Here is a 23,963-nt window from a genome sequence, read left to right as displayed (position 1 = left end):
TTAAAACCCACATCCTTTTGTCTTTCCCTCTTTCCTGATGAAGCAACCGTTGGTTGCGAAAGCTTGAATTTTGTGTGTATGTTTGCGTGTCTATCGACCTGCCAGCGCTTTTGATTGGTAAGTCACATCATATTTGTTTTTAGATATATTTTCCCACGTGGAAATTCCCTCTATATATATAAAGGACAGGTGTACACTCGCACACCCACACCCACACACATATCCATGTGCGGATGGATATGTGTGTGGGTGTGTGTGTGCGAGTGTACACCTGTCCTTTTTTTCCCCTAAGGGAAGTCTTTCCACTCCCGGGATTGGAATGACTCCTTACCCTCTCCCTTAAAACCCACATCCTTTCATTTTTCCCTCTCCTTCCCTCTTTCCTGACGAAGCAACTGCCAGTTGCGAAAGCTCGTAATTCTGTGTGTGTGTTTGTGTGTTTTGTTCATGTGCCTGTCTGCCGGCGCTTTCCCGCTTGGTAAGTCTTGGAATCTTTGTTTTTAATATATTTTTCCCATGTGGAAGTTTCTTTCTATTATATATATATATATATATATATATATATATATATATATATATATATATATATATATATATATATATATATATGGTAACGATTTCACATCGAGCGAGTATACATAAGAAGGAGGTGTGAGTAATGAAAGACAACATATGCCAGAGAGGAATTTATTGTAATGATCATTAAAGAACTCAGTTTAATAAATATTCTGACAAATTGTAGGATAATAGGACTTGAATTATAGGTGACAATGGTATCTAGTAAGAGTATAGAAGTTGGTGAGTAGAGGAGGACTCTAGGGAGTTGGTGATGTACTAGAGAATATGCAAAATGTAGAGTAGATTTGTAGCTTAACCAGACAATTGTAGTATGCACACGAACATGTACTGGGGTAGTGAATCGTGAGGCCTACTCAGAAATGATAAGAGGGGCATACCTGGCATTTACTAAGTACACAGGGCAGGCATACCTACATGGAGATATGATGACCTGTGGCCTAAAAAATAGGGATGTCTTATAAAGGGGTATAGCTACCAAAGTGGGAAGAGGAAGTGCACTCTATGCACAACAAGCATTATTACGTTTTATGTAAGTTTACGAATGTCAAAAGGAACACTTTCATGTTGCCCAGAGTTCCTCCAAACTAAAACAGATGATGAATGAGTACACATACTTAGAAAAGGTAGTACAAAGGTGAGAACAGAAAGTAGATTACTCATGTGTCATGAATACCTGGAGTTTATGATTGGAAAGATAGCAGAAAAAAGAAAAAAAATTACTTCTCACAATTATTAAAAGAAAAAAAATGTATACTGTTGAAATGTGAGTTGTTATTATGTGTGATATTAATGTACATAATGATTTTAGAAAATACTGCATTTTCAATCTAAGGGGGGGATATGTAGCACTTTGAGAATTCCGGCAGAAATTCTAGAACCACTCAACCTTCCACCATCTAAGACATATGATATTTTAGACTGAGTGAGAGAAAGGAACCCTATCTATTGCGTGTCGCCTGCCTGTGTGTGCACTTCTGAAGTTTGTCATGAGAAGACTGTAGACACAGTGGTCGAACAGCACCGACCGGTACTTGACGGTCAGTCCACAAAAGTCATAATGAAAGTGCACAGCAGAAACATGAAACTTATGTGTTATTCTGTACTGTTTTGTAACTGTAACTATTGTTAGTAACAAAAGAACATTTTAGCTGAGAAGACTTTTAAGTAGCTCTTAATTTGGACTTGCTAAAGGCAAGACATGTGTATGATTTGTGTATAACAGAGTTCAGGTTAGAAAGCAAACTCTGTTCTAAATGTAACTTAATTGTTTCTAATGTAAGATGACGCAGGTGACTTACAAGAAGTCAACTGTTTATGTGAGAAGTGTGAATTTTGTTCTTTGTGGAAGTTCAGATATACGATAGTTGTTGAAAAGTATTCTTCGTGTACCTCATTATTTTGCAAAGAGAGAGAGAGAGAGAGAGAGAGAGAGAGAGAGAGAGAGAGAGAGAGTGAGAGAGTCTTAAAGGTTTGCATGACTAGCATCATTCTACGGAAAAGAAGTTTGTAGAGGTTCCAGAAGCCTGCTATCCAGAGAAGAACATCGGCTGTATACACCAAGTAAGTCAACTCATATAAGGGAAGTGGAAGTTTGCACATACATTTCATACACTCTTAGTCGTCAATTCTGCATTCTTGAACACTTACTATTTTTCCCAGACTCTTACTTCCAAGTTCTTTGCTGGCTTGCAATGTAGCTCATATGAGCAGAAACATTGGTGTAAGACATCTGGAACTTATCTGTATTGTTATGTTCTGTTAATGTTTTAAGCATCCCTTGAACAAAGTTGAAGAGCTCTTTATCATATAAAGAAAATCCCACAGCAGCTGCTCTGAAGGCCACAAATGTGATAGCGAATGAGGAAATAATTCAAACTGGAGCCATGCCCCCATTACTCTGGGAATCATAAGCATTGACAGAAAGTGCCACAAATTAATTCATAAGATAAGAAGGTTTAGTCTAATACTTTTTGCACATTTCAGTAGTCTCAAATGAAAAGAAATTATTGTATAAACTTATATAGTGAAAAAAATATAGGATGTGAAAATGATGTGAAAAATGTTTCGTCTTATATTACTTTTCACTTCAAACATGTTTCATCAACCCTGTCTCATCTTCAATGAGTCCTTAATTTATTTTTGTTTGCAAAAACAGATTGAACAATGTTCCACAATTTATTACACAAATATATATGCTTTTTTAGGGCATCAGAAATCAAAGAATAATTATTAAGTAGTAAAGTATGTAATTGTGATGAGTGTAGATCTCTAGTAAAAGAAGGAAGTCATCAGCAATGAACAGGCATATTTGATTCATAAAAAGTCACTTCTTCAATTTCATAAATTTCATCACAGTTAGGGATGTAGAATAATACCTTGTCCACTTTCATACATTCACAGATAACAATGTATACTAATTTCCACTTTCTCACCTTTTGAAGAACAGTAACACAAAATCTGAACAGCTCTGCTCATATTGTTAAAGTATGCCTAAATCTCTTGCAACTACCTTGTATTAATCTGTGATCTAGCTTTTTTCAAGTGCATATGCTCAATCACAACGTTTTCAAATTCTTTCTCAGCTGCAGCAGAATATTTCTAACAGCATTCATTATGTATAAACATCGTTCCACAGAAATTTTGTGAGCACAGTACTCACCGAATCTCATGTGCACTAACAGGACCACCTGTCTCATCTCTGAACTCCACAAGAAAGTCTTCATCCAGAGTGAGCCCCCCTTTCTCTGTATTTACATTCAGCTTCAGCATGTATGAACCATGTCTACAAAAGAAATGGGAAATGTAAAAGAGGTTAATACTGTACCTACTTCATCAGTAACACTATGTATATTTCTCTTCACAGCACATTGATGTAAACCATCCGAAATATAATAATAAACATGTAAGATGATTTAGGAATAATAAGAGCTGAATTTATACATACTTGACCATCTCAGGGTAGAACTGTTGATCCCAAGCACTGTGCAGTGAGGAAGTAACGTACAAGCGTTTTCCATCCAGACTAAGTTGCAGCATTTGTGGTGAACCATACAGCCTTTTTCCTTTTACATACAGTGGATCAGGCTGTTCCTAATTTCAATAAAGTACATGTAAATAAATTTCTATTTATGAATGTTGCATATACAAGTACTATGGATTTACTGAATTGTTTTACAGTATATCAGTTGTAGGACAATAAAAGCTAACCAATATTTGTTTATAAATAAGCCACATTACTCAACCAAAGGCACTGCAATCATTTGCATATATGACTAAATGTGTAAGGAGTATAAATTTTTACACACAGAACACCGGCTCATTAAACGACTGAACTCAAAAAGATTAAAATAATGCTCTCTAATAGTCAGTGCTTTATTAATAAATTAGAACAAATCAATGAATTTCCAAGAAAGATTGCACCTCACTTATGTATTATGAATTAAAAGATCCATATGTTTAAGATTAAAAGTGTAGATTGTAGAATGGTCCACAAGGGTAGTGGTGTAGGTGTGGGAACAACAACACTGTCGATGTGAGAGACCAAAGAGCTGCAGCTCCGATGTGGGTTATCTATGGGGCTGGAGATCAAAGACAGTCCAGTTTTGACCTTTGTATTGTGTATAAGTCTTGTATGTGTTCTCTTATAATAAATGTTTATCTGTTCTTAACCTTTTTGACTGAATTATTGGTACATTCTCCTGTACCCATGTACTCATAGTGGAGACCTGCCACACTGATGAAGTTGCAGCATTAGAAAATTGCTGCGAAATGCAGGAAGATCTGCAGCGGATAGGTACTTGGTGCACAGAGTGGCAACTGACCCTAAACATAGACAAATGTAATGTATTGCAAATACATAGAAAGAAGGATCCTTTATTGTATGATTGTATGATAGCAGAACAAACACTGGAAGCAGTCACTTCTGTAAAATATCTGGGAGTATGCGTGTGGAACCAGTTGAAGTGGAATGATCATATAAAATTAATTGTTGGTAAGGTGGGTGCCAGGTTGAGATTCATTGGGAGAGTACTTAGAAAATGTAGTCCATCAACAAAGGAGGTGGCTTACAAAACACTCGTTCAACCTATACTTGAGTGTTGCTCATCAGTGTGGGATCTGTACGAGGTCAGAAGATCCAAAGAAGATTGGCGCATTTTGTCACAGGGTTATTTGCTAAGCATGATAGATTACGGAGATGTTTAGCAAACTCAAGTGGCTGACTCTGCAAGAGAGGCGCTCTGTATCGCAGTGTAGGTTGCTGTCCAGGTTTCAAGAGTGGCACGTAAAGTGCCCTCTGCCACAAACCATTGGGTGGCTTGTGGAGTATAAATGTAGATGCAGATGTAGATGTAGATGACCCAAGACTAACATGGCAACTGCACTGGTCAGCAATTCTCTCACTTTGTTCTACTACACACTAACAATGCAGCAATCTTCTGCGACATTGTTCACATCAACTGCTCTGTGAGGACACCATATGGATCCTGCCTCAAGATGTGTGCCATCAGTGCAGTGATTGCTTTAATAGGCAAACAGTGATTAAACCAGAACCATGTCCATGTGTGCAAATGATACAGCCTCAAGCTATTGCAACTGCCACACCATAACAATGGCTGCCATAATCCAACATACTATTATTAGAATTTCCACAGGATCCAGCTTCAAACATGATAGAGCCTGAACTTAGTGCTCAATCTTCAAACATTCTGACTGACTCCAACCTGAACATGCCACCTGCATCAACCACACTGTGACTTTCAGCTGCAAACATAACATCACCATCACCGTATGGGACGATTCTCATCTACCTGATATCATTAATTATTCTACACCCATGCCAAGGGGGCAGTTTTGTTTTATGTGTTTCACAGTCTTCCATTGCCAGATGCTATGCCTACCCTTCAAAGACTTTCTCATCAACCTAAACTGGTTCCATTCTGCACTAGCAACCAGCCCTGAGATTTGTGTTGGCAGAATGTGTGTTAGCATCAATGGGGATATTGGACAATGAGCCTAAATTTGTCCCATTGATCTGACATCCCGCTGCACATGCTGACACCATTAGGAGCATCATCCTCATGCCATCTGTGGCACACCACAGCAAATTGGCCTTACTAAAACAACTAACATGTATACCGGAACAGTAGTTATGACAGGTCATATATGATGAAGAATGGCAAGACAAAACTCCATGACAGTTGTGGTGCTGACTGCGAACTATGCTAGACACAAATCTCATGATGGACAATATGCTTTCGATTTTCTGGACTGTGAAGTTTCCTCAGCAACTGCAGTTCACCCTGATTCTGCAGGAAGCTGAGCCAATAGATATAAAACTACCCTAGTGGCCAGTTACCTATGGTACTAAAATACTGGCACCATATTAACTTTAGACACTAGGGCACAACAGCCCATCAGAATGCTGCAACCCAAGACACACTATGAGCCACCCCAAATGGGTGGAGCCAAGAACAGTTAACAATGATATCACCACCATGATCTTGGGCATCATGGCCGGCTGCACACATCACCACTGATACAGCTCACAACACTGTAACACCCAACACTGTTGCCGCTACTACACAGCTGTGCTGGTGCCACACAAAATTCAGCAACACTGCACGCAACTGTCAGCTCCTCTGCTCGCAACCCAATTCCAACCACAGACCAAAGCAGGTACATTGAGCTGCACATGGACAATAAGCTGCCTTTGCACACTTTGAGCTAGACATGAATCCTCAACAATGGATAAACTCTCACATGGCTAACTGTATATATTACATCACAACTCAGGCATATAGTTCCTCATGGACACTGGTTCCAGCAGTAGAACAGTTCCCATGACATGTTCACAACGTCTATTGACTCATCAGTGCTTCTACTCTGAGCTACCAATGACTCCATGATGTCAACACATGGATCAGTTGATCACAAGTTCCAGTGCAGTGAAAATCTTCACTGCCCATAGACTTTTGTCGCTATTGACATAAAGGAACCAGCATTAGGCATGGAGTTTATTTGATATTTCCACCTCAAGTCTGACTGCGAACAAACAGCTCTCATACACTATGTGACCCAACACTTCATCATTGGGCATTTCTTCCTCTGTATCACATATGCCAGTGCACTCTCTCTCAGAATCTACTGGTTCAGCTAACAATGCTAACAACGAATGCTCAGCTATCAGCCAAGAACGCACAGCAGTCATTGACACGATTGCAGTGACAGAGCAACAACAACTAGACAGTCATCAACAAGCAGAGATTCTCCTTCTCTTCACAACATTTGGTGACATCTTGCACGTATTCTTGAGCAACATAAGGCGCTTGTAGCTGCCCACCCACATGACGGCCCCATCCCACTGGATCATCACCAAGCAAATGTGCCACTGATGCAACACAACTAACCACTACAAAAACAGGTTATTCTGGCACTTTTGGCCTTGTCTCCCAGTTCACTGATCCTGTATTTTACCCTCTCCGTGACATGCATGAACCATTCACAATGACACAATGCATCACATCCTGACTACCTCCAGCCTGCCAGCACACCACAAGGCAAGCCAATTACCTCCTGCTCTCCTGAAAGGAGCCAAGATGTTGAGTAATGATCTCCTTCAGTCAGGGATCATTCATCACTCTGACAGCACCTTGGGTGTCACCCATTAAACTCATCCAGAAAAAGAATGGTTTTCTCCACCTATGTGGTGATAATAGAGTGCTCAAATTTTGAACTACATATGATATTTACCCCATCCCAAAAATGCAGAATTTCACACACTGACTTGCAGGTGTGACAAATTTCAGTATGATAGATTGGAAAAGAGCGTATCTGCAAATACAAATTCATCCAGAAGTCATTGATAAAACAGTGATCCTTGTCCCATTTTGCCTGTTTGCTTTCCTGTTCATGCACTATGATCTAAAATATGCTCCCAAACTTGGCAGAGATTCACTGATGGTTGTTGTTGTTGTTGTGGTCTTCAGTCCTGAGACTGGTTTGATGCAGCTCTCCATGCTACTCTATCCTGTGCAAGCTTCTTCATCTCCCAGTACCTACTGCAACTCACATCCTTCTGAATCTGCTTAGTGTATTCATCTCTTGGTCTCCCTCTACGATTTTTACCCTCCACGCTGCCCTCCAATACTAAATTGGTGATCCCTCGATGCCTCAGAACATGTCCTACCAACCGATCCCTTCTTCTGGTCAAGTTGTGCCACAAACTTCTCTTCTCCCCAATCCTATTCAATACTTCCTCATTACTTATGTGATCTACCCATCTAATCTTCAGCAGTCTTCTGTAGCACCACATTTCGAAAGCTTCTATTCTCTTCTTGTCCAAACTATTTATCGTCCATGTTTCACTTCCATACATGGCTACACACCACAAAAACACTTTCAGAAATGACTTCCTGACACTTAAATCTATTCTCGATGTTAACAAATTTCTCTTCTTCAGAAATGCTTTCCTTCCCATTGCCAGTCTACATTTTATATCCTCTCTACTTCCACCATTATCAGTTATTTTGCTCCCCAAATAGCAAAACTCCTTTACTACTTTAAGTGACTCATTTCCTAATCTAATTCCCTCAGCAGCACGCGACTCAATTCGACTACATTCCATTATCCTCGTTTTGCTTTTGTTGATGTTCATCTTATATCCTCCTTTCAAGACACTGTCTATTCCATTCAACTGCTCTTCCAAGTCCTTTGCTGTCTCTGACAGAATTACAATGTCATCGGCGAACCTCAAAGTTTTTATTTCTTCTCCATGGATTTTAATACCTACCCCAAATTTTTGTTTTGTTTCCTTTACTGCTTGCTCAATATACAGATTGAGTAACTTTGGGGAGAGGCTACAAGCTTGGCTCACTCCCTTCCCAACTACTGCTTCCTTTTCATGTCCCTCGACTGTTATAACTGCCATCTGGTTTCTGTACAAATTGTAAATAGCCTTACGCTCCCTGTATTTTACCCCTGCCACCTTCAGAATTTGAAAGAGAGTATTCCAGTCAGCATTGTCAAAAGCTTTCTCCAAGTCTACAAATGCTAGAAACGTAGGTTTGCCTTTCCTTAATATTTCTTCTAAGATAAGTCATAAGGTCAGTATTGCCTCACGTGTTCCAATATTTCTAAGGAATCCAAACTGATCTTCCCCAAGGTCGGCTTCAACTAGTTTTTCCATTCGTCTGTAAAGAATTCGTGTTAGTACTTTGCAGCTGTGGCTTATTAAACTGATTGTTCGGTAATTTTCACATCTGTCAACACCTGCTTTCTTTGGGATTGGAATTATTATATTCTTCTTCAAGTCTGCAGGTAATTCGCCTGTTTCCACATCTTGTTCACCAGATGGTAGAGTTTTGTCAGGACTGGCTCTTCCAAGGCCGTCAGTAGTTCCAATGGAATCTTGTCTACTCCGGGGGCCTTGTTTCAACTTAGGTCTTTCAGTGCTCTGTCAAACTCTTCACGCAGTATTGTATCTCCCATTTCATCTTCATCCACATCCTCTTCCATTTCCATAATATTGTCCTCAAGTACATCGCCCTTGTATAGACCCTCTATATACTCCTTCCACCTTTCTGCTTTCCCTTCTTTGCTTAGAACTGGGTTTCCATCTGAGCTCTTGATGTTCATACAAGTGGTTCTCTTATCTCCAAAGGTCTCTTTAATTTTCCTGTAGGCAGTATCTATCTTACCCCTAGTGAGATAAGCCTCTACATCCTTACATTTGTGCTCTAGCCATCCCTGCTTAGCCATTTTGCACTTCCTGTCGATCTTTTTTGAGACGTTTGTATTCCTTTTTGCCTGCTTCATTTACTGCATTTTTATATTTTCTCCTTTCATCAATTAAATTCAATATTTCTTCTGTTACCCAAGGATTTCTACTAGCCCTCTTCTTTTTACCTACTTGATTATCTGCTGCCTTCACTACTTCATCCCTCAAAGCTAACCATTCTTCTTCTACTGTATTTGTTTCCCCCATTCCTGTCAATTGTTCCCTTATGCTCTCCCCGAAACTCTGTACAACCTCTGGTTCTTTCAGTTTATCCAGGTATCACTGATGGTATCCTCTGTAAATTAGACTGTTGTTACATATATCAAGGTGACATCTCAATTTTCTCCCACACCAGTCAAGATCATGAGCATAAGTTTGAACTAGTTCTCACTGCCCTCCAGGAGGGTGAGGTCACCATAAATGAAGAAGAACCACATTTGAAAAAATCAGGTATACTATAAATGCCAATGGCATGAAACCCTCACTAGAACAGACTGAATTCATCTGACAGCTACAGCCTCCACAAACATGGTCACAATTTACAGTGATTCCTTGGAATTGTCAAATTTTCTCATCGCCACCTGTCACACACAGCCAAAATTCAAGCCTCACACACCAGTGTTCTCATGAGACCAAACACGCATGATACTCTTACAGACACCACAAATGCAAACCGCATTCGAATAATGTCAGCCTCACAAAACCAGTGACACTCACCCACTCCCTTTCAGATGCACACCTCATGGTCTTGACAGATGCAAGCAAGACAACTATTACCACAGTCCTTCAGCAAGAATATACACCAAGGCACAGCCCCTAGATTTTTTTCTCGAAAAGGAAACTTAAAACCTCACAGTCCTCATTCAGCTGGTAACTCTATGTTGTGTACAAAGTGGTATGATACTTCTGCAGAGACATCAACTGAAGACAAGTAGTGACATACAAAGACCATAAACCAGTAGCAGTTTCAATACACAACCCATCCAAGGACATCAACTCCCAGTGCTTCCATCACTTGGACATGATCTCTCATTGTATTACAAAAGTTAGATATTTTAACAATACTATGTTCACTTATTGTGTAACAACTTACAAAACAGAGTGAGACTCCTCACAGCATCCTTCGTGCACCATGCACTATTCGACCATTCACAACCTGGCTCACAGGTGTCTGGCCAATAACAAGGCTCATGACCAAACAGTCCATGTGGCCTAAGATCAAATAGGACTGCTGCACCTGGGCACAGGCCTGTCTGCCTTGCCAACACAGCAAGATCAGGCAGGAACCACAATGGATAATCAGTTGCTATGGGATACTGTATGTTTGATTCAGTACATTTAGATCTGATCAATCCATTTCTCAAACCGGTTGGCATTAAATACATATTATTAGTCATCATTCACATCTCTTCCTGGGTCAAGGCAGTACCCATCAAAGATAATACGGCTGAGTCCACTGCAGATGCATTCATAGATGCGTGAGTATCCCGCTTTGGCTGTCCTGAGACAATCACTACTAACCAAGGACGCCTATTTGAGTCAACTTTCTTTGAAGTCCTTTGTCACCTCTACACCACAAATGAAATCAAACAATGGTGTACCATCCTTAAAGTAACACTTAAGACCAATCTCATGTGCCACACAGCCAGGTGGTCAGAGGCATTACCCTGGGCCTTGCTTGGCACCCATATAGCCTTTAAGGTAGATCTACAGGCATCTCTGGCACAATTACTATATGAGGAAGCCCTCAGCCTTCCAGCAGGCTTTGTATTACCCGCAACTGCAGCTGTGCCAACCAAACTCCCAGCTCTGGTATAACACATGAAACAGCACACCCCTAAATGTCAAACTCCAGCTCTGATGTGCTTTGTACAAAGCACTGTTGGAGTGTGAATTTGTGATGCTCCATGATGACACCATTCATCCATCATTACAGTCTCCTTACATGTGACCATCCTGCATCATCAGAGAAGGACTCTCCATCACTGACAAGGACAAAGTGACTACAGCATCCCTCCACAGACTTAAGCCAGCACGGATATTGCAGGAACCTGCTGTAACCAATGTGGAGAACACAAACACACCATCACTCAAAAATGTTGACGCAACTTCACAACCACTCTCTGCACTAGTAGTCATCACCATCAGTGTACACCAATACCAGCTAGAGGGTGTCAGTGCAAAAATACTCAGTAATTATCTCATCATCACCACACAGCAAGGCCTTCCATGCTTGCTCACAACTCCATCTATCTACTTACTCTCACATGTATATTTACTATCTTCCCACATCACCTGCAAGGCACTATCATCACATTTGTCTTAAAATGGTATCCTCATCATCACTGCACATATCCACACCTCCTACCAGCCAGAAGCCCTCACAACACCACCAACAATGTTCTGTTCCCCAGCAGCATCTCAAACGCCACAGTAGTAGCCACATACATGACTTTCCCCACTACAGTCACAATTCAGCCACACACTATGACCACTGGCACACTTGGCTCCATATCAAGTATATACTGTCCCATCTGTGGGAACAATAAACTATTGGTGTCTCATCAGAGAACAAAGAGCTGCAGCTATGAAGTGGGATATTTGGGAGACTGGAGATCAAAGACATTCTTGTTTTGACCTTTGTATTTTGTAGATGTTTCTTGTATTGTAGTGTTCTCTCATAATAATGTTATCTATTCATAGTAGTGTTGGCCATCTTATTGGTACATCCTCCCATATCCACAGTGGAGACATTCTACATAGGCATTTATGTAAAAATAATGTTCACTCTAAAAAATGGTAAAGAGACGATGGCTTTGAATCAGCAGCAAAATAGTTGGAATCAACAAACAGTGATGAATTTTTCTGTCATTATAAAACCCAGTGGATATAGTCTTGACAAACAAAAAACAAGTTACAGTAATATGATATGTGAACACAGACTGTATAAGCTCTAATATAAATTACTTGTATCTTAAATATAATAGAGGGAAATATTCCATGTGGGAAGGCCTTTACAAATGTCTGCTTGTGTCTGTGTATGTGTGGATGGATATGTGTATGTGTGCGAGTGTATACCTGTCCTTTTTTCCCCTTAAGGTAAGTCTTTCCGCTCCCGGGATTGGAATGACTCCTTACCCTCTTCCTTAAAACCCACATCCTTTCGTCTTTCCCTCTCCTTCCCTCTTTCCTGAAGAAGCAACCGTTGGTTGTGAAAGTTTGATTTTTGTGTGTATGTTTGTGTTTGTTTGTGTATCTATCGACCTGCCAGCGCTTTTGTTTGGTAAGTCACATCAACTTTGTTTTTAGATATATTTACTTGTATCTTAGGTATTCTGATTTGTGAAAGTGTTATGACCATTTTTATATAGACTATATTGTCACCAACAAGAATAATACCTGATTCTCACAAACTTGCATTGACCATGTTGTTACAGATTTAAAATCTACATCCACATCTACATCTACACTCTGCAAACAACTATAAGGTGCATGATAGAGGGTTCTGTTGTGTGGACGAATTAGTGGTTAAAGGTATTGAGAACTATCTCTCTAATCTTATACTTCTCTCCACAGAAATTAATGCAGATAAAAAAGTAATGGGACAGTGAGTCACATATGAAACAGAAAATTGAGCATTATAAATCTAAAGGAATCTTGCACACAAACTGGCAGCAAGTGTAAAAAAAATTAAAATTAAAAAAACACTAATTAAAAGTGCATTTCTATAAAATATAGCATCACAGTTTTAGCCTTTACAGCAGTAAAAATACTACATATATCAGACATTCAGAGTGCCTTAATATTCCTCCAAAAGTTATAAAGTTAAAGGAATATATGAAGGAGATTATGTTCATTCAGGGACACTGGACTGCTGTCCTACCTAACACAGTACAAAACCAGCAAAAAAGTTACAGGGAAGGAACGTAAAAGCACAGTGTTATATAGAGTGGATAAATCTTTGGAAAATGGAAAATGGTAGCAAAAAAGATCATTTCTATTTGAAATTTTATGTGATTATGCCAGACAGTAAATCATTTTAAAAAGTAATCCACTGTGCATGGAAGACAGTAGCTGGTGGAGCAATCCACAGTAGTAGGCTCCACATGATCACCAGCCAATAGGTTCATTTTGCTGTACCTGTCTGTTACATATGTCTCAGGGTCCACTGAGACATTATGGTTTTCATTATATTTCACATAATGCAAACACGAGAAGTGTCATGATCAGAAATGACAGAGTGACTTTTCCAAGCATATAACACATTGTCTGGGGAGATTAAGAAGCAGAAACAGTGGCCCAATGTGGCAAATCACAGACACACATCCTTAAAATAGTTTGCTGCAGAATGCTTGACCATATCCTCAATTCGAATATAACAAATTTTCTTGAGATGGAGGACCTTCCATCCACAAAACAGAACAGATTTAAAAAGCATCACTTGTGTGAAACTCAGCTTGCCCTTGCACGATATGATGTGAACAATGGATGAAGGATAACAGGCAGATTACACATTCCTAGGTTTCTGGAAAGCATTTGACTTGGTGCCCCATTGCAGACTGTTGATGAAGATACGGGTATGTAGAGTAAGTTCCCAGATATAAGAGTGGCTCAAAGACTTCTTAAATAATAGAACCCAGTATACTGTCCTCAACATTGAGTCTTCATCCAAGAAAGGGTATCATCAGAAATGCCCAAAGGAAGTATGACAGCACTGCTGTCATTCTCTACATACATAAATGATCTAAATAAAATAGAAAGAAACTTCCACATGGGAAAAATATATTAAAAACAAAGATTCCAAGACTTACCAGACGGGAAAGCGCCGGTAGATAGGCACAATGAATAAAACACACACACAGAATTTCGAGCTTTCACAACCGGCGGCTGCTTCGTCAGGAAAGAGGGAAGGAAAAGGAAAGATGAAAGGATGTGGGTTTTAAGGGAGAGGGTAAGGAGTCATTCCAATCCCGGGAGCGGAAAGACTTACCTTAGGGGGAAAAAAGAATAGGTATATACTCGAGCGCGCACGCACACACACAAACACACACACACACACACACACACACACACACACACACACACACACACACACACACACACACACACACACACATCCCAGACACAAACAGACGTATTTAAAGGCAAAGAGTATGGGCAGAGATGTAAGTCAAGGCGGAAGTGTGGAGGCAAAGATGATGTTGAATGACAGGTGGGGTATGAGTGGCGGCAACTTGAAATTAGCGGAGATTGAGGCCTGGTAGATAACGAGAAGAGAGGATACATTGAAGGGCAAGTTCCCATCTCCGGAGTTCGGATAGGTTGGTGTTGGTGGGAAGTATCCAGATAACTCAGACGGAGTGACACTGTGCCAAGATGTGCTGGCCGTGCACCAAGGCATGTTTAGCCACAGGGTGATCCTCATTACCAACAAACACTGTCTGCCTGTGTCCATTCATGCGAATGGACAGTTTGTTGCTGGTCATTTCCACATAGAAAGCGTCACAGTGTAGGCAGGTCAGATGGTAAATCACGTGGGTGCTTTCACACATGGCTCTGCCTTTGATCGTGTACACCTTCCGGGTTACAGGACTGGAGTAGGTGGTGGTGGGAGGGTGCATAGGACAGGTTTTACACCGGGGGCGGTTGCAAGGGTAGAAGCCAGAGGGTAGGGAAGGTGGTTTGGGGATTTCATAAGGATGAACCAAGAGGTTACGAAGGTTAGGTGGACAGCGGAAAGACACTCTTGGTGGAGTGGGGAGGATTTCATGAAGGATGGATCTCATTTCGGGGCAGGATTTTAGGAAGTCGTATCACTGCTGGAGAGCCACATTCAGATTCTGATCCAGTCCCGGGAAGTATCCTGTCACAAGTGGGTCACTTTTGGGGTTCTTCTGTGAGAGGTTCTGGGTTTGAGGGGATGAGAAGGTGGCTCTGGTTATCTGCTTCTGTACCAGGTCGGGGGGGGGGGGGGGGGGGGGTAGTTGCGGGATGCGAAAGCTGTTTTCAGGTTATTGGTGTAATGGTCCAGGGATTCAGGACTGGAGCAGATTCATTTGCCACGAAGGCCTAGGCTGTAGGGAAGGGACCGTTTGATATGAAATGGGTGGCAGCTGTCGTAATGGAGGTACTGTTGCTTGTTGGTGGGTTTGATGTGGACGGATGTGTGAAGCTGGCCATTGGACAGATGGAGGTCAACGTCAAGGAAAGTGGCATGGGATTTGGAGTAGGACCAGGTGAATCTGATGGAACCACAGGAGTTGAGATTGAAGAGGAAATTCTGGAGTTGTTCTTCACTGTGAGTCCAGATCATGAAGATGTCATCAATAAATCTGTACCAAACTTTGGGTTGGCAGGCTTGGGTAACCGAGAAGGCTTCCTCTAAGCGACCCTTAAATAGGTTGGCATACGAGGGGGCCATCCTGGTACCCATGGCTGTTCCCTTTAATTGTTGGTATGTCTGGCCTTCAAAAGTGAAGAAATTGTGGGTCAGGATGAAGCTGGCTAAGGTGACGAGGAAAGAGGTTTTAGGTAGGGTGGCAGGTTATCGGCGTGAAAGGAAGTGCTCCATTGCAGCGAGGCCCTGGACGTGTGGGACATTTGTGTACAGGGAAGTGGCATCAATGGTTACAAGGATGGTTTCCGGGGGTAACAGACTGGGTAAGGATTCCAGGAGTTCGAGAAAGTGGTTGGTGTCTTTGATGAAGGATGGGAGACTGCATGTAATGGGTTGAAGGTGTTGATTTACGTAGGCAGAGATACGTTCTGTGGGGGATTGGTAACCAGCTACAATGGGGCGGCCAGGATGTTTGGGTTTGTGAATTTTAGGAAGTAGTTAGAAGGTAGGAGTGCGAGGTGTTGGTGGGATCAGGAGTTTGATGGAGTCAGGTGAAGGGTTTTGTAGGGGGCCTAAGGTTCTTAGGATTCCTTGAAGCTCCGCCTGGACATCAGGAATGGGATTACCTTGACAAACTTTATATGTAGAGTTGTCTGAAAGCTGACGCAGTCCCTCAGCCACATACTCCCGACGATCAAGTACCACGGTCGTGGAACCCTTGTCAGCCGGAAGAATGATGATGGATCGGTCAGCTTTCAGATCACGAATAGCCTGGGCTTCGGCTGTGGTGATGTTGGGAGTAGGATTAAGATTTTTCAAGAAAGATTGAGAGGCAAGACTGGAAGTCAGAAATTCCTGGAAGGTTTGGAGAGGGTGATTTTGAGGAAGAGGAGGTGGGTCCCGCTGTGACGGAGGACGGAACTGTTCCAAGCAGGGTTCAATTTGGATAGTGTCTTGGGGAGTTGGATCATTAGGAGTGGGATCAGGATTATTTTTCTTCATGGCAAAGTGATATTTGCAGCAGAGACTACGAGTGTAGGACAGTAAATCTTTGACAAGGGTAGTTTGGTTGAACCTGGGAGTGGGCTGAAGGTGAGGCCTTTGGATAGGACAGAGGTTTCGGATTGGGAGAGAGGTTTGGAGGAAAGGTTAACTACTGAATTGGGGTGTTGTGGTTCCAGAATGTGTTGACTAGAATTTTGAGGTGTTTGGGGGGAGTGGAGCTGGAAGTGGGAGATTGAGTAGATGGGAGAGACTGGGTGTGTGTGCAATGAGAGGAGGTTGAGGTTTGTTGGAAAGGTTGTGGAGGTTGAGTGAGTTGCCTTTCCGGAGGTGGGAAACCAGGAGCTTGGATAGTTTTTTGAGATGGAGGGTGGCATGCTGTTCTAATTTGCGGTTGGCCTGTAGGAGGATGCTGTGAACAGCCGGTGTGTATGTGGGAGAGGAAAGATTGAGGACTTTGATTTGGGATAGGAGTTGATGGGTGTGTTCATTGGCCGAGTCGGTGTATAGGTGAAGGATTAGGCGGGTGAGGGCTATGGAATGTGCTGTTTGGAACTGGTACAAGGACTGATGGAAAGAAGGATTGTAGCCAGAGATGGGAACTTTAAGTGTGAGGCCTTTGGGGGTAATGCCAAATGTCAGACAAGCCTGAGTAAATAAAATATGGGAGCGTAATCTGGCTAGGGTGAAGGCATGTTTGCAGAGGGAATGTAAATAAAATTTAATGGGGTCGTTGTAGGGATGTTGTGAGGTTGACATGGTATTAGACATGATCCTAATCTTACTCCTGATGATCCAACTCCCCAAGAAACTATCCAAATTGAACCCTGCCTGGAACAGTTCCGTCCTTCATCACAGCGGGATCCACCTCCTCTTCCTCAAAATCACCCTCTCCAAACCTGAAAACAGCTTTCGCATCCCGCAGCTACCCCCCCCCCCCCCCCACCTGGTACAGAAGCAGATAACCAGAGCCACCTCCTCAGCCCCTCAAACCCAGAACCTCTCACAGAAGAACCCCAACAGTGACCCACTTGTGACAGGATACTTTCCGGGACTGGATCAGACTCTGAATGTGGCTCTCCAGCAGGGATACGACTTCCTAAAATCCTGCCCCAAAATGAGATCCATCCTTCATGAAATCCTCCCCACTCCACCAAGAGTCTTTCTGGCGTCCACCTAACCTTTGTAACCTCTTGGTTCATCCCTATGAAATCCCCAAACCACCTTCCCTACCCTCTGGCTCCTACCCTTGCAACCGCCCCCGGTGTAAAACCTGTCCTATGCACCCTCCCACCACCACCTACTCCAGTCCTGTAACCCGGAAGGTGTACACGATCAAAGGCAGAGGCATGTGTGAAAGCACCCACGTGATTTACCATCTGACCTGCCTACACTGTGACTCTTTCTATGTGGGAATGACCAGCAACAAACTGTCCATTCGCATGAATGGACACAGGCAGACAGTGTTTATTGGTAATGAGGATAACCCTGTGGCTAAACATGCCTTGGTGCACGGCCAGCACATCTTGGCACAGTGTTACTCCGTCCGAGTTATCTGGATACTTCCCACCAACACCAACCTATCCGAACTCCGGAGATGGGAACTTGCTCTTCAATATATCCTCTCTTCTCAATATCCACCAGGCCTCAATCTCCGCTAATTTTTAAGTTGCCACCACTCATACCTCACCTGTCATCCAACATCATCTTTGCCTCCACACTTCCGCCTTGACTTACATCTCTGCCCATACTCTTTGCTTTTAATATGTCTACTTGTGTCTGTGTATGTATGTATGGATATGCGTGTGTGTGTGTGTGTGTGTGTGTGTGTGTGTGTGTGTGTGTGTGTGTGCCCGAGTATATACCTATCCTTTTTTCCCCCTAAGGTAAGTCTTTCCGCTCCCGGGATTGGAATGACTCCTTACCCTCTCCCTTAAAACCCACATCCTTTCATCTTTCCTTTTCCTTCCCTCTTTCCTGACGAAGCAGCCGCTGGTTGCGAAAGCTCGAAATTCTGTGTGTGTGTTTGTGTGTTTTATTCATTGTGCCTATCTACCGGCGCTTTCCTGTCTGGTAAGTCTTGGAATCTTTGTTTTTAATATACATAAATGATCTGACGGACAAAGCGAGAAGTAACCTGTGGTAGTTTGCTGATGGTGCTGTGGTGTGTGGGAAGATGTCAATGTTGAATGCCTTTAGGAGAACTCAAGACAACAGACAAAATTTCTACTTTGTGTGATAGATCGTAACTTGCTCTAAATGTAGCAAAATTAAAATTAATGCAGGTCAGTAGGGAAAACAATCATGTAATGTTAAAATACAGCATAGTAGTGTACTGCTTCACACGGTCACACTGATGAAATATCTGGGCACAATGTTACAAAGGGATATGAAAAGGGACAAGCACTTAAGGATGGTAGTAGAAAAGACAAAAAGTCAACTATAGATTATTGGGAGAATTTTAGGGAAGTGTGATTGATCCATAAAAGAGACCGTGTATAGAACACTTGTGCAACCCATTCCTGAAAACTGCTTGAGCATTTGGGATCCCCACCATGTCATATTAAAGGAATACATCACAGCAATCCAGAAGCAAGCTGTTAGATTGGTACTGGTAGGCTTGACCAACATGCAAATATTATAGAGATGCTTTGTGAACTCAGTGGAAATCCCTGGAGAGAATAGGGCATTCTTTTGATGGAACACTATTGGGAAAATTTAGAGAACTGGCATTTGAAGTTGACTGTAGAATGATTCTACTACCACTAACATACATCTCACATAAAGACCGTGAACAGACGAGAAATTACAGTTTCTGTGGAGGTGTATAAGGAATTAGTTTTTCCCTCACTTTATTTATGAGTGGAACAGGAAAGGAAATTACTACCAGTGGTATAAGGTAACACTCCACCAGCACCATGTGGTGGATTGTGGAGCATGTATTCAGATGCAGATTACAACAATGGCAGGAGTATGTGGTACAGGACAGTACACTGGCAGCATCATAACTATTCTCTGTCTCTCTCATCACAGAATGAATCACACATGCATTGTCTTACTTCCACACTGCTTTAGTAAAACTGCTTGGAGTGTCATAAATAAATAATGTTAGCAGAGAAAGCATCCAGGCTCCAAAAATATAATACTGAGAGAAAACTGAATGTTGGTGACTGAGCCAAAGACAGAAACAACTCATGTGGGGCATGCAGGACCATACACCAGAAATAAATTCAAATAAAATGAGTCATTAATTTTCTTTGAACTTCAGGGTAATATCAGTAATTATGCTACTAAATCATAATGTCCCATTAAAGGTGGTGAAATATGTAGGGAAAACATAGTCAATAATGCTTTAATACAGCATACTAATAAAGACATGTCATTTACTCCTGCTCCTCTGTAAAAGCCATGAAGAAAAGTTCTTACAGTCTACAGAAATTGTGAAACTAATAAAGCTATCAGTAATTAGTAAGTTATCTTTGAATGATTTCACAGTGCCATTTGGCAGGCCTAAAAGACCACAGTCTGCTGGGAATTGAAGAAATGACTGAGTCAAGTGATTCAAACTACTGTTCTGTTATTTGAAATCTGATCTTTGTGTAATCTGTCCTGTGTAAACCAAGAAATGACACAGTATACAAACAGTATGAGAAAACATCACTGTGATGGATGTAAACAGTATTGCTCACAGATTTCAAACAACACAATGGTTACATCTAAACTAGTCGTAAAGAAAGTAATAAATAAGGGAAAATATTATTGCACGCATATGAAGAAGCAAACATGTGGAAGGATAATTTTGATGAACTTAGCAAAGGACAATATATCATTGTGGAAGAAGAATATTTTGAAAAATGAGAAGTAGCGCTAGCAGATGAAATTAGTCCTCCAATTATAAAAATGTAATGTGAAGCAGCACTGAAAGAACTAAGAGCAAAGAAAGCTCCAAGTCCAGATGAACTGCCAGCTGAGCTATGGCAGACTAGTGAAGAAAAAATTAAAATATGAACTTTTCAGAATTACAAATTTTTGTTATTATTGTGAGCCTATGCTAAATTATTTTTCAGAAAGTAAGACAGTACCCATTCATAAAAGGGAGGTACAACAGGCCACTCCAGTTACAGAATTTCACATGAAGCAAATATACTTGCAACCATAACTATAGAACTTTAAGAGGATCAGTTTGTTTATGGAGCAAAAATGTAGGGACTACTGGTGCCATTATAGTACACAAGAGAGAAGATTGAAATTAAACAGGGATACTTACATAGACTTTATTGATCTAGAAAAGGCCTTGAAATTATTATCTGGAAGAAAATCTTAAAGATCTTGAAAGATACACATAAAAGATAGAAGACCATTATTAAAATATTCAAAATACAAAGTGCCCTGTAAGTCCTAAATCAGAAGAGGGATAAGACAATATAGATGGGTAGTTTGCAAATGAACGAGTGCAAAGGAACGGTTCTCCAAGATGAACGAAAGGACTGAGGAACGAATTCCAAGGAATGATCACTTCACAGTTCACTTCAGTCGCAGCGGCCTACTTATAGTTCCCGGGAATGAGGAATGATCGGTTCATAGTTCACTTCGGTCGCGGCAGTCTACTTATAGTTCCCAGGAACGAGGAACGATCGGTTCATAGTTCACTAGTTCACTTCGGTCACGGCTGTCACTTCGGCAGTTCTCGTTCCAGCCTTGGTCTCCTTCGGCTGCACTCGTCATTCTCTGCATGACCACCTGTCTCAGTTCCACTGCCGGCTGCTCCTAGTTAGTTCCGTATCCAGTTGTTCATTTCGTTCACAGTGCTTGCCCATTTTACATGTGTTCCGAACTGTTCTTCCACTTAGGTCTGGCTATTCAGCGTCCGTGACCGGTAATCAGAAAGTATTTTATAGTTACATAAATTACATAAAAATTACATTGCATGTAATAGGTTCGTCTTTTCAGGTAACAAAAGGGCATATCAGCTCACTTCATTATATCGATGAATAGCAGAAGACTTACTTATAACAAGGCAAGTTTTTTGTTATTCATATATTTTTTGGTTTCATCAATTTGATTTAGCAACTAATTTTCAATAATTTGCTTAATTTTTAGTGTCAGAAAATTCATATAAAACGATTTTCGTGTATCTTTCATATACAAAACATTACGTTTAGAAAGGCTCTAATTATATTTAAGTTTGGTTGTTTCCAATTTGCATTACCTGCTAGTTTGGTTTATTTGAAAAAGAAAAAAAAAGTGGGTTGTGGGTCATTTTGGCTCAGTAGGAAAAGCGGTGTCTCTTTATTTGAAAAGACATAGATTGCCATAAAATGGTATTTACTTATTATCTCAAAAACATTTGTTCAGAAGGAGCTTTCAAACCAAAAACTTTACTATTGCATATTTAATTATTATTATTATTGCTGCATTAACTTTAATAATGCAACATAAAAACCTAATTTTTACTTAGCGTGTGATGCAATTATGATGAGAAAACCATATATTATTTTATGCTTCCATAAAGTCTACTTCGCCTACAAACTCAGAGACAACGTGAAGTACATATAGGGTGTAAATGATTGTTATTTACAATGTAGCATAGCTATGTAGTGAAAGTAGAAACGAAGATTTTTATACAAGACATTTGTGGTCTATTAAGTTGGGAAACAGCCACCAACAGGTTCACAAGACTATATGTGATATAGCCCATGCGCGTCGCGTGAGATTTTCATGTTCTCTTCTCCAGCTCTCAACACATCATCATTTATTGTTTTGCCATTGTTGCTTGCATTAGCTTGTTATCTCTTTAAGGCCTAATTATTACATGTTTGTCTGTTTGTTGTGTCTGCTCTTAACAGGCAACACATCATCCGTAATTGACGGGCAGTCTGTACTCGGGGCCGTTTTTCCGTGCACCACCCTATATTATTTCCCTGCGATCAGCCACACAACACTACAGTTGGCTAAACGAGAGGTTCTGCAGAATCACAGAAATTGCTTCTAAAAGTGTGTAAGAATTCTGTAATGAATAAAAACTCTATTCTCTAGGGGGGAGCAAGTGCCCCCTCTTGGTGGCCTCCATCCTTCAGTCACCTACACTACTAGTTTCCAGTTTTTCATAAGAACCATATACCAAGCACAAATGAACGGTGAACGAGTAAAAATGAAGGGTTTCCAAAAAAAGAACGATCAGCAGTGAACTAGTTCCCAAGGATGAATGAATTTACCCAATTCACTGCATAAAATTTCCAGATAGTACTGAATTAATATCTGATGGTGAAAAACATATGCAGAACATACTTTCTAGTTTTTTACTAATTATGAAATGTTTCAAATTAAAAGTAACTGTCAAAAACCAAAATTATGATAGTATGCAAATAAAGAATGAGTGCACATGACATCAAAATCAAAGGAAATTAAATAACATTGATAAAATTTTGTTATTTAAGTACCTTAGTTACAGAAGACAACAGATGCAGCACAGAAATCAGAAAAAATATTACAACAACTAAATGTGCTTTCAATGTATGGCAGCAGCTAATAGTCAACAAGCCATTTCACATAGCAAAAAAAAAGAATTTTTCAAAACCTTCATCTGGAGTGTGCTCCTATAAGGCTGTGACAGTCGGACATTGATGAAGGCAGGTGGAAAGTGCTTAGAAGTGATGCAAATGTGGCTTTGGAGAACACTGACATGGACCAGCTGGATGGAAAGAAAATGATTGAAGATGTTTTGAAAAATATCAAAAAGTGGAAAAATCTCATAGAAACTATTCACAAAAGGAAAACAAAGTGTCTTGGAAATTTATTTGTGCATATGATTTTAGCAGACATATCAAAGGCAAAATTTTGGGAAAGAAAACAAAGAGGAGTAATCAAGTAAGACCACCCATGAAATGACATGTGTCATGTATCAGACATAAACACCATTTGGCCTTCTGCATTGGTATAACTACCACAAAGTTATCAATTAGGATGAAAGGGAATACGCAAAAAGTGCATACTGACAACACAGATGATCCTGCTGTAGAGCACACTCTAAAATATGACATTCATGACGTTGGTGCCTGTTTCAGCACAAATGCCATCTGGATCCTGCCTCCTAACACCAACATTTCGGAACTCTACAAGTAAGAAATGGGTTTACAACATGTGCTTGGTTCTAACAAGGAGAGAAGTAATAAGATTGTGGGAGCATTGGTGGAGTAGAGGGCTTTTAGTGCTGGAATGGGAACAATGAGGAGCTAGATGGTTGAGGCCAGAAGGATCACAGGAACGCAG

At 40.9% G+C, this 23,963-nt stretch overlaps 1 protein-coding gene across 1 annotated transcript in view; it reads right to left on the bottom strand.

The window, feature by feature from the left end:
* LOC126354261 (methanethiol oxidase-like) overlaps positions 1-23,963 on the bottom strand; it is a 157,355-nt gene that overhangs the window by 57,161 nt on the left and 76,231 nt on the right. Inside the window, exons 9-10 of the mRNA XM_050003781.1 lie at positions 3,524-3,669; positions 3,239-3,361 (exon numbers count right to left, since the gene is read on the bottom strand). Coding sequence (XP_049859738.1) covers positions 3,239-3,361; positions 3,524-3,669 — 269 coding nt within the window. The remainder of the gene's footprint in view (positions 1-3,238; positions 3,362-3,523; positions 3,670-23,963) is intronic.

Source organism: Schistocerca gregaria, chromosome 3, assembly GCF_023897955.1.
Source record: "Schistocerca gregaria isolate iqSchGreg1 chromosome 3, iqSchGreg1.2, whole genome shotgun sequence".
In the NCBI taxonomy this organism is placed as follows: Eukaryota; Metazoa; Arthropoda; class Insecta; order Orthoptera; family Acrididae; genus Schistocerca; species Schistocerca gregaria.
The sequence above is the reverse complement of the archived record's forward strand: the minus strand, read 5'-3'. Positions and strand labels throughout refer to the sequence as shown.